Genomic DNA, 11815 nt, shown 5'->3' with positions numbered 1-11815 from the left:
ACAGCCCGGGGCGATGAACAGGGTGACAGGGGGCAGGACGCTCAGCAGGTCCCACCAAGCGCCATCCCGCAGCACCAAGCAAGGAGAGCAGAGCAGCTCCGGTGAGGGTGACTGGGACAGACACAGCCCAGGGGTGGCCACGCCAGCCCATCGCGGTAAGTAGCATCCAAGGAAGCCGAGCTCAGGGTCAAGGCAGATGGCCGGACACAAGTGGCCATGGCAAAAAATGAGTGAGAGAACTTGAGGTTGAATGCAGCTCCCGACAGAACCAGGGAGCCCCCCCAGAGGTTTTTCACAGCTCACACGTCTCTTCCCAGCAGTGTGGTCCCTGCTTAGAGCTGGCCTCCAGCGCGGGCAGCCCAGCCTGCATGTCTGTCCGCATCACACTCCGCTATCCGCAGATCTGCCCCCAGACCACCTCCCTCGTCTGCCCAGAACTCCTCCTTTCCTCTAACCCTGTGTGGGAGAGGACTTTGGTGTGAAAAGTCACCATAACGGCAGAGGGATCGCTGCCCTCCTGACTGCCCCATCTCTGCACACACGACCCTACCCAGCAACACCTCCCCAGTTCAGGCAAATCCCCCCCCTCTTCCCCCGTGCCTGGCAAGCCAAGGGTCTCTCCTTCACAGGAGATCTATCGGGAATCCAGTCTCCCCCCTAGAAAATGTCTCCTTCGCGCTGCCCTCGCTCAGCCCCTCTCCGATACCCTGCCCAGCTCTATCTCATAACTGGGCAGGGCTGACCAGAATCCAGCTTTCTGGTCCAAACAAGCTAGAAAACCTGAATAGCTCTATTTCTTCACCCCTATAATTTAAGGAAAGGGAAGCTGCACTCCGTGACCACTCGTCAGCCTTTGATGTATGTCGATGTGCCCCGTAGCCTTGCAATTTTTTTCCCCACATCATTATAGGGTAATACTAAGTGTGTGTTAACATAAGAGCTGCCAAAGATGTTTGAAAGGCTTGTTTGTCCCTCCGCAAAGGGAAATCCTCCCCCTCCCTGCCATATGCACTTATCACTCCAGAGATTCATTCTTCTTCCAGCTAGTCAGAAGTGCCGTTGCCTTTCTGGCGTTGTTCTTTTTTTGTTTATTTTCTATTTCTGACATTCTGCTGAAAAGGAAATAGGAAAATTGGCAAAACACATGGAAAGGAGTTGCCTCACGTGACAATAGCATGAGACAAGGCAGGACCAGAGAGGGATTTAATTTGCCTGGTTTAATATTTTTAACAGATGTTGACCATAAAAGAAGGGGTATTATTCATTTGCATGTATCAGTGCCTTTTGATGACGGGTTAAGGGGAGAATTTTGGCATTGCTTTCATACTGATGTACTCTCCAGTCAGATTTAATAAGAATACAGATAAAGCTCACCAAACTCCTTCCGAAGGAAGCTTTAAAAAAATTTTCTCCCAATTATCCCTAACTAAATGAGTATCATATACTCATTTATGTAGTTTCTGAAAGCCGCGGCTTTCCATCTTGCTTTTTAGAAAATGCCTTTGAATGTTTTCCCCCGTTTTATCTTTAAAGTGAAGCCCTTCACCTTTGCTGAGATGAGAAGCGCTGCCGGTAGGAGCGCTTGGCCGCGGTCCTGCTCCTCGCAGTGGCATTCAAGCAGCAGGTTGAAGCAGCCCAGAGAAGACCAGTTTTGATGTTGGAAATTTTGCTGTAACTAATCATTTGAGAACGTTTATGTGATGTCTCTGACGTGCCACAGATCCAGAAATCTCAGGCATATCTGTCTGAAATCCGTCTAGATCAACAGGCTAACGTACACCTCCAACACAGACTGTTTGTACTCCAAGGGATGCTTCCCATAATGCCAGCCTGGGTGTTGCTGGCAAAACCAACCATTTTGCTGTCTGAAAGGAGGAGCCTCCGTATAGATGCTCATTTTAGGGAAGACACGGTAATTCTCGTCATCTGAAGTTTTTTATGGTTATTGCAAAATGCAGAACCCAGGAGACGTTTCAAAACGCTCAGGAGATCTGAGCCAGTTTGCGCCTTGCTGGGAGCCCTGATGGGAACCACAGAGCAGAAATTCCCTGCAGCTGTCCCCACTTCCTGGGAACACGTGGCCAACTGAGTCTTCGTACGGGATGAAATTGCAAATTGGCCTTTTCTGGCCGTGTTCTCAGCCCATCCTTCCTCTTACATCTGCAAAATCCAAGAATTCCAGGAAAATCTTGACACATGTTGGTCTGAGTTAAGGAAGGCTCCGCAGGCGTGGGGGGTCAGGGAGGTGCGTCACCCGGCCCGAGGGAGCCAGTCCTTCAACAGACTGAGATGCTCGGGGCTGAGCTCTCTTTCATTCTCTTGAAAAAAACTTTTTTTTTCTGTCTGGCTTTTAATTCTTTTGAATGAAAAAACCTCTTTCTTTTTTTTTTTTTTCCCGTGTGGCTGTTAGAAAGACTTTAACTGTTCCCGCAAGCAGTCCCGTGGTGACGGGTTTGGATCTGCTCAGAGGCTGCAAAGGCATTCAAAGGGAAAGGAAGCACAAGCGCCGATGAGATTAGAAAATACTTCCATATTTTTACAATAGGATTGGAAGGACGGGGCGCCTCCATGCTGCACAGCTGAAGGGTAAGTTGCTCAGCTGCAAGGTATTCCCTCTTCCACTGATAGAAAGCTCTTGGCCGGTTGTAGTCTTATGGAATATGTTTCTAGGGGGGTGATATTGCCCGTAACGTTGCTGGACTCAGCGCTGCTTCTCCTTGCCCTGCTCCTCCTGGGGAGTCATGGGTACTGCAAACTCTGTGGCTGCTTAAAACTCCTCCAAGCCTTTTGTGTTGCTTATTTTTCTTCCCAAGATTCTTTTTAATCCCGATCGGTGTTGCAGTCCAGCTCGCAGTGTGGCCCTACAGTGGTAATTGGGAGGCATAAAGGATTAATGGTTGCAGGAGGAGGTGGCAGAAGCAGCCACGGGCAGAGAGAAATGCTTCTGGCGATGACTCAGGGGGAGGTGCGAGGAACGTTGGATCGTGACAGGTCCAGCCGCCCCGTGATGCAGGGCCACATTCACACGGTGCAACCTGGGGAGCAGAGTACACGCCGGGGACAGGGAGAGGGGGACCGCGCGCTTTGCTCCCGCTCAGCAAATCCACCCCGAGGTGAGCCTGGGACCACAGAACTTGCCTTTGCTTAGGAGGAAATTAGGCTGTGTCAGCCTCGGAGGGCGAGGTTTTGCAACACGCTGATTCCAGTGTCATTGTAGGCAGATGATGACAGCGGTGACGCCTTGTTCCCGTCTCCCCACCCCGGCTGCCCCTCCTGCCCCTCTCCTCCCACAGACCCAGGGATGCGGTGCCCGTGCAGCCGGCTGGGTGCCCCGTGCCGCCGGGAAGCCCGTCTCCCGTCGCCTGCAGAGCAAAGAGTCTTCTGCCCGATCAAGGGCGTGATCCGAGTCACTGCGCTGTTGCGTAGTCGTTAGGTTGGATGCAAATGGCAGGAAGGTGGCGGGGGCTGGGGTGGCGAGGGGGACCTTGTCTGCTGGCCGGAGCCAGCTGTGGCACCCTCTACACAGGGATGCTGGTGGCCACCATGGTCCGCGGGATGCTAAAGCTGTCTGCCAGTGACAATCCCAACATCTAAGGGCATTTAATGCTGGGAGGAGGGTACTTGTGTCTGCTCCTTGCAAACACCGAGCGAGAACAGAAAATAAGGCGAGTTCTGATGGTGACAAACAGGGACAAGAAAAACATTGTGCCCTTCAGGAGGTAAAGACAGCTTGAAAAATTATGCCTATGGGGGAGGGAGGAGGAGGGGAGGCATCTGTCCTTGTTTGTTCATTCACGTTTCTACTAACCTTTATTTTTATTATATTTAGACTACGCTAGATGATACTAGAAGTATTTTGCATCTAATGATGATCTGGGGAGCGGGAGTGCTCTATGGCAGCCTTTATAGCTCCTCCTGGCCCAGGTTTCCTTACACATATTTGACAGTTTTGATGCAGGTTACGCTGCACTGTCATCCGGCGGAGGTGTAGGCTCGGATCGGTTGTGTTCTGTTGTTTTGCTTTATATTTTCTTTTGCTAGTGGGCTGTAATCAGACAGGAGCAGAGGGAAATCAAACGTCGTGAAGCACCGTGAGACCTCTGCCCTTTCTGAGCTGACACGGGAAAGTCCTTAATTTCTTTGACAGCTAAATGAGAGAAAACGAAACACAATGTTCCTTGTGTTTCTAAACAGTGGCTGGAATGAAAAAGGACCAATTCTGGGATGAAAGAGTTAATCTTACAGCTGGTGCTTGAAAAACGGTGGTGTCTCTGTTTGATGTTTGGAGAAATACTGAGCTGGGACATGGTTATAGCCTCTGCGGGTGCCCTTGTAGAGAGGCAGAAAACTGGAACCAGCTTATTGCTTCTTAGAAAGTCTATCAAGGACATCAGGCATACAGTGTAATTTCTGTAAACTGCTTTAATCTGATCTTATTTTCTATAATAGTGGTGTTTAACGGTCACTTTGTCTTAACCCGCTTTCCTTTTTCCCTGGTCCGATGGGAAAATCCTTCGAATGGCGGGAGAGGGAGGACACAAAGCCATCAGTCTCGGCAGCTCGCGGCCATGCCAGCTTTGTGCTCTTGGACAGGAATTAGCTGAGTGGATCTCCCCTGATGTGTGAAAACATCATTTTCCTTTTGCCGTATCCTGATGAATTCTGCAGCTTTTCATCCACACAGAACTCTCTCTGGTGTTTGCGATAAGAGTTAATTTGGCTGCGGATTGATCAGAAGCCTTAAATGAAGAGCTCCAGCCTTTCCAGTACGAGGGTCGGCTCTGAAAACCTCTCGGTGCCTGACAGTCGTTCTGCAGGACCCATCCCCAAATAAAGTATCACCACACGAGATCTGTACCTTTTAGACTTTAGCACATCATATCTTACCGTTGCAGTGGGTTTTTCACTCGGGGGCTTTATTTGATGCTGTCTCAGTATTGTGGCCGTAAGTGGTGCTCTGTGCCCGGCGCGGTCTGTGCACATACCAAGAAACGCTGCCTGTCCGGATACGTACCGTCAAACGCTGCCTGTCCTGGTGCTCAGGTGGTGCAGAACAGCCCAAGCAGGGCTGTGGTTTCTCGTGCAGCATCAGCAAGAGGGACGTGCCTCAGCCTTCCTTAGGAGCGGTTTTAAACCAGGTGCCCCGGGGGGGAGCAGATTGCTGGGCTGTTGAGATTTGTCCTCCCATTCGGCTCCCAGTTCCCCTCTCTTATCTCTCATGCGTTCACTCTCTGCTAGCTTCCTCATAATTCATTCCTGGAAAAGGGAGGGTGGGAACGGAAATTCTCCATTAGGCCTCTCTCCCCCAGTGCCACAGTGTATATAATAACAGGCACGCCAGACTCCTCCTGGTTTTAAGCACCACGTGCAAATCTTCCCCTGTTCAATTTACAGCAAACCTATGCTGCCAGCTACCACCGCCGACTGCCGCATCAGCGAGGACTAAACCTGGCCAGAGGAGCTTCTGATCAAGAAATCAGATTTTCTAGGGTCTGGAAGAGTCAATATGTTGGATCGGATTCATCTGCTGGCTGCTGTGACAGTCCTGGGAGTCCTGGAGCAAGGTAGGGACCATTGGATTCTCATGCCCAAGTACTTGCTGGGTCAGTCTACCAGTCTACTGCACCTCCATTGATTTCCTTTCACTTCCATATTTCATTTCTGCTGTTGCACTGGCACTTCCCTGCTTTTCAGACAGTGGACTGATTCCTTGTCTGGGTTTTGAACAGTATTCAACAAAACGAGTGCCTTGGGAAAACCCTCCTCTGAACCGACCTACCTCCTCAGTTCAGAAACTTCTTGGTAGATCTTCTCCTCTGCAAACATATAGAATTACTTTCTTTGAAAAATAGGTTTAGAGCAGTTCCTGAGGTTCGTGCAGACAATAACATACAAAGAGCACTGCGGTGAGGAAAGGTGGAAGAATGGGCTGTGGTGGGTCACACGGAACATCTCCCAGCGGTGGTTCCACATTGCATGACAATTTAATTCAGTGTCTGGGTTGCTTATCTGTGGCATCAGTTCCCTCCCTACTCAGCTGTCACGATTTAAAAGGGGAAAAAATTAAAGATTGAAAACACCTTAAAATTGTCAGGAACAAAGTGCATCTGAACTGTGTAACAATTTCTGCAGATAATACATGATCTATTAATTACGCAAAAGAGGAAGCAGATATCCACTGGTGGTAAATGACTGCATGCTCCTTGCTTCACTGTTGCACTTGGTCGTTCTTTTCCTTGTCTGAAACTTAATCTGGGATTTTCATCCTCTGCTATGCAGGGGTGTAAGATTTGGAGGAGACTGCAGAACTTCTGCCCTTACCTCTGCCAGACCCCTGGCCCCACCGTGCCCAGCCAGAGGACTGACCGCTGCTACTTTTCTCTCTTTTGCTGCAGCCTACTTCTTCCTCCAGGTGATCAATGCCAGGAGGGCGTTTGGCATTTCTCCTCCGAAGATCTCAGGCCCACCTGAATTTGAGAGGGTCTTTCGAGCACAGTAAGAAACTCCTCTTACAAGATGCTTTCCAGATCTCATGGCTAACGGCACTGCCCCTCCCCGGCTTTGCCATTCGTTTCTCAGGACTGTAATTCAGCAATTATTTCTCAGGAATATTTCTCAGGACTGTAATTCAGCAATTACCCACCTCCCTCGGGGCTAAATTGATGGGCTTAAGAGTTGGCATCGAGACTGTGTCCTAACACACCAGCCATTGGTGACACAAATCACACAGGAATCTCTGCTATACAGTGAAGGGCTGCTAAAGACACAGTTGGTGCCTGAGACTTAGGCTGGTTTTAGCCAAGCGGTGTCAAAGCCTGAGGCAGCTTCAGCCCTGCTCTGAACCCCGCTCGTGGGGAAGGACAAGCTCCCAGAGAGATCTCAGCTGGGGCTGCGACAGGGATAGCCACAATCCAGCATCTCTGCCGGGGCATCTGTGCTGGGGCTGCAGTGGGGAGGGAGGCAGAGAGGGAAAAAGCTTCCGCTTTTGCTCTAGCTGAGCACTGAAAAAAAGGCAACCTGGCAGCAGGAGCAGCATCCCCCACCATCCCCTTCTCTGCTCCTTTGCTGGCCTGGATTCAGCCTCATCCAGCGTCTCTTGGTCCTGCCGCTTTGTCTTTGGGGGGACAGGGCATGGAGTACAAACAATCCAAACAGCACAGTGCTCCCTCCCACGCCTGCCCAGAGTCCAAGCTGCCCTGGCCTTATCTGCTTCAGGTGCACTTCATCCTCTGCTGGGGCAGACCTTCCTGCGGCTTTGGGGCTTTTACAGCAGGGTTTAAGCTGCAGCACTCGGGAAGGGGCAGTGGAGGTGTTTCATGGAGCCTTTTTGTGCACGGTCTGACCTGGGCGTCTTTTACTTAATTTCTTTTGCCCTGGAGACTCAGTTCCTTCCTCTGTTTAACTCTTGTGAATAAAGGTGGGACCGGAACTGTAAGGGAAAGTGCAAGCCTGGAGGTTTTTATGGTGACGTCAGCTCTAAAAAGCAATAACCTCTGGAAACTGCTAGGGGAAGCAAAAAAGGAAGATCTTCCTCCTTTCCCTTGTTTATGACCTTCCTTTTTCCTGCCAGGGTGAACTCCTCTGAATATTTTCCCATTTTCCTGGCACTTCTGTGGCAGGCTGGACTCTTCTTCCATCAAGGTGAGAACCCGTTACCTGGTTTGTCACTGGATCTGTTTTCCTGAGTGCTGGCTCAGCCCTCAGGTCCTGCTCACCTCCTGAACAATAAATAAGGCAGTGATTCTGTCTCTGATGGGAGGGTAGAGCCAGAGGACACAAAGCCTCTATTCCTTCACTCTGGGCTACCTCCTTGGCTCAAAGTAGCTCTAAGAAGCCTTTGGAAATGGTCACCGTAATCTCTCAACTGCAGGTCTGGCTGCAGCCTTGGGTCTGCTCTATCTCTACGGCCGCTACTGCTACTTTGTGGGATACAGGGCATCGTCCTCAGACAGGTAAATGCCTCTGTCAGCCTGGAGTGCATGGTAACCCCTGCAGATTTGCATTTGGAAACATCATGTGCTTTGGGAAAGCTCAGGACTCCCTTTGGCTGCTTCTGGGCACCTGCGTGACTCAGCCTTGCCAAGCTCTCCCCAGGGAATAACGTGGGCATGGGTACAGGGCTGGGCCAGAGACACAGATACGGGGCAAGGCTGGAGCTGGTCCGAGCCCTTGTCGGGGGGTGTGTGCTCCCTCCAAGTGGGAGCAGGGCGCGGGACCCCAGGCAGAAAACAGCGAGGGGCTGCCTTTCCACCCCCGCTTCTCCGGGGAGGAAGGGACCGTTCCTGGGCCAGAGCGGGGATGCTCGGTCTCAGCAGGCTCCCTCTCTCCCACCAGGCTCACCCCAATATACTTTAGCAGTGGAGTTCTCTGGATTCTCGCTGCAGCGTCAACCCTGGGCATCTTGCATTTCTTCCTCTCTCACTACGTGGGGCTGAACGTCCTCCAGCTTCTCACAGCATGACCTGCTCCTCTGTCCCTCATCGGTGTCCTCGCCTTCGAGTCCTGCTCCCTCCTGCCCAAGGTAACAGACTGGCTGTACCTAACGCAGCACAAACAACAAGTCCACCCTCACCTGAGTTTTTAACACCTCCCTCCCCGCTGCCCAGCGCCGGCACGAACTGCTGAGCTCCTCAAGAGTTATTTTTACCCCACTTGGTACTTTTTGTGCCAAGTCCTCCATACCTGGCAGCTCCGTCACGCCTGATGTGGAAACAACACTCCAAAACAAGGAGAATTTTAGGAACACCAGACACATAAAAGCAAGCTCATCTCAGGCTGAGCTTCCCAGTGAGCCACCCCAGGGAATCGCCATGCATTCCCCTTTCTCCGGTGGCTCTGCCTTCAGCCCAGGCACCAAATGCGGGCTCATGCCAGTTTTCCAAGGCCCACACCTAAGAAAGGCATTTGTTTGAAACCAGACGTAGGCTGAGGCATAACAAAGAAGGCGAAACAGGAGCAGCCACCAACATGTTGTGTGAAAGTCTGTTAGTGCCCTCATAATGGCTATTAGCCATTGCCTGTGGGCGATACCGTAAATGAGACTGCGCAAACTCATAACCACTACTGCATGTATAACTTTGAATACTGCTGAGTGACAACGTGCACAAATAAAAGGACCCTGAGCTTGCTGTGCTGGGTTTCTCCATGTGGGTCTGCAACTGGCAGAGAACAAAAACACGAGTGTTTGAGCGCGAGGCGGCTGCCTGGCTTCCCTCACCGTGCAGCACAATGCAGCCTGTGACCCGGTGTCCCGCGGGAGGAGAGCTCTGAGTGGGGAGAAGCTGATTTTCAGAGGTGCCGAGCTCCCAGACGGGGGGCTGAGCCGCTCAGCACCAAACAGTGGTCCCCAGGGGGTGGTCTGGCCAGTGCTCAGGGGCCCCTCTGGGCCTGGCCCCCCTGCGGCAGGAAGGGCTGGATTTTCACGGGAGCTCAGCATTCACAACGCTGATGCTTTTGGCCATGGGTCCGCTCGTGTTAGTGACACGGCTCAGAAAACGCCAGCGGTGCTCCGTGCTATCAGCACGGGGGGACTTCACGCCAAACCCAGACAGCGAAAATAACTGCATTAACATGCTGCCAAGTCTAACCACATTTTAAAGCCCACTGTCCTCCCCTCCCTTCCCCAGCATTTTGCCTATCTAGACTGTAAGAACAAAAGGCAGGGGGGTTTTGGAAGAAGTGATTAATTTTTCACATTGTTTCATTTCCTTCCCTGCATTTTAAATTGGCTTATCCAGCAAAGCCCCCAGTCCATTTCCCTTTCAGGCTCTCCTGCCTTGGAGTCATGCTGCCGTGTTGAAGTTGGAAAACACTGCAGGGGAAGGCTTAAATCTAAGCGAAAATAACTGTACAGCACTTGCCTCTGCAAAGTTCTCAGTGCAGCAGAGCCCCATCCTCACAGGAACCCCCGGGTGTCACAACAAGAAAAACAACAACAAAAGTGTCACAGCAAGATAAACAAAACCAAAAGCTTTCTTCTAGCAGTTTTGGTAATACACTTTGGAAAAGGCTGAGAACGATTTAACCCGGCTGTACCTTAGCAAGGCCAGGGAGGAAGAGACATGCCACCTGCCCCCAGTGAGACCTTACTTAGCCTTTACATTAACACGTCCCACCATCTCCTGAAGTTAATTCTCAGTCCTCACCTTTTTACCAGCATAACCAGTCACCTGCCAGAGGGTTAATACAGAAGGACCAGTCCCAGCTGCCCGTGCAGGTCCTGGATCAGTGTCAAAACCCTGCTGTCTCCGGTCAGTCCAAGCTGGTGCTCACCGGTTCTGCGGACACAACCTCCACCTTTTCCCCTGCAACCAGTTTTCTAAGCCCGCCGTATCAGCCTGGAGCCACTACCCACCTCAGCCCCGCTTGTCTGGGCTCTGCGTGTGACAGGGCTGCAGAATGACTCAGAGGAGGGAAGTTAATGATTCAGCAGCGAGGCTGTGGCAAACCGGCTTCTCCCCCTGGATGCAGAGAAGACCATCAAAAATCTCGGTGCAGCACAGCCAGGCTCTGGCCCTGGCTGCCCGCTGTCGCTAGCTCTGCCACGGAAAAGCTGCACGGCACATCATCCCCTTCAAACAATTGTCAGAGGGGTCGTTTCAGGTGCCTCTGGCAGAAAGAAAGCTCCTCCCCTCCACCCAGGGACGCTGTCATTACTCTGCTACTTCATAACCGTCATCAGAGAAAATCACTTTGCACCGAACCACGGTTCAGCGATGCAGCCGGTGGTGCTTTCAGGATTTACCCAACTCAAAACGCTGCTGCGGCCGCACAGCGCGTTGCTGCTGCGTGAAACCTCTCTGCCCACCTGCGGCTGCAGCAGCGACGCTGCGGGGCCAGGTTCGGCCTGGCAGCGTGTGCGCGGGGTGGGACGGGGTCTCCCCCTGCCACCCCAAGGTCACGCAGCTCCGGGGCCACCGTCCGGCTGGGGTAGAGACCGTCCCCGTGAGCCCCGGTTTGACGGCAACCCAAGCGCCCTGGCACCGCTGCACGGCCGACGGCACGGCCGCCACCTCCACGGCTGGCAGGGTGAGGGTCCTCGCTGTCCCCTCCCCACCCGGGGCGGGGGGGCTGCCCCACGCAGCCGCCTCAGCTCCCCCCACCTGGGGATCTGTGTCCTGGCTTAATTTTTTGGCTGGTCTGGCGACCTAAACTGGATGAGGGAAGAGCCGGGTATGGCGGGGGGTGGGGGGAAAGGCTGTGGCGGCAGCGGAGCTGAGGCCGGGCTGCTGCGCCCGTAGATTACGGACCCGCAGGCTGTGCCTGACCCCCCCCGCTCCCTCCCCCGTCCCTCGCCGGTCCCCGCCGCCCCGGCAGCAAGCTGTGCCCGGGCTCCGGCCGCCGCGCTCGGGAGAGGGCGCTGGTGCGACGCGGCTGCGGCCGCCGGGACCGAGGGGACCGGGGCGGGGGGGACCGGGGGTGTCGGGGGGGTCCCGGAGCGGCAGCTTGCGCCCGAGGCGCCGGTCAGTGCCCCCCCCCACACACACATAGGGGCCCGGGGTATCGCGGCTGCACCCCGAGACGTGCCCAGGGCAGGGCAACAGAGCCACGGCGGCACCCCTGCGCCAACCCTCCTGCTTCCAGCTTCATCTGTGCTGGGCCGGGGCCTGGCGTTAAAGTCATTGGGGTGGGGAGACCCAAACCACGACGCCTGAAGCCTCGCACAAATCTCCTGGAGACGGCTGGCGACAGACACGAGAGCCCTCTGCAAGCGCTTTGCGGGTTCCCGGGCTCCTTCCTCCCCTTACGGCTGCCAGTTCAGCGTCAGCAACAGAGAGGAAAAGGTTTGGTGTGGGATATTTGGAAGGCGATCCGC

At 53.3% G+C, this 11815-nt stretch overlaps 1 protein-coding gene across 6 annotated transcripts; it reads left to right on the top strand.

Moving 5' to 3' along the window:
• On the top strand, positions 1–10281 carry LOC141749960 (leukotriene C4 synthase-like). 6 transcript variants are annotated; one of them, XM_074604309.1, is made up of 7 exons: positions 1–155; positions 2411–2586; positions 5395–5564; positions 6396–6495; positions 7571–7641; positions 7871–7952; positions 8335–9130. In XM_074604309.1, the coding sequence occupies exons 3-7, from the start codon at positions 5507–5509 to the stop codon at positions 8459–8461; spliced, it is 438 nt and encodes a 145-aa protein (XP_074460410.1). In that variant the 5' UTR covers positions 1–155; positions 2411–2586; positions 5395–5506; the 3' UTR covers positions 8462–9130. The 6 variants fall into 6 exon arrangements, 5 of the variants coding, with proteins under 5 accessions (XP_074460410.1, XP_074460409.1, XP_074460411.1 ...); XR_012589526.1 differs by lacking the exon at positions 1–155 and adding an exon at positions 10157–10281 and having other exon boundaries at positions 2207–2586; positions 8335–8521; XM_074604311.1 differs by lacking the exons at positions 1–155; positions 2411–2586 and adding exons at positions 3018–3113; positions 3218–5138.
• The last annotated feature ends 1534 nt before the right edge of the window (positions 10282–11815 follow it).

The sequence above is a fragment of the Larus michahellis genome, chromosome 11 (genome assembly GCF_964199755.1).
Source record: "Larus michahellis chromosome 11, bLarMic1.1, whole genome shotgun sequence".
In the NCBI taxonomy this organism is placed as follows: domain Eukaryota; kingdom Metazoa; phylum Chordata; class Aves; order Charadriiformes; family Laridae; genus Larus; species Larus michahellis.
The sequence above is the reverse complement of the archived record's forward strand: the minus strand, read 5'-3'. Positions and strand labels throughout refer to the sequence as shown.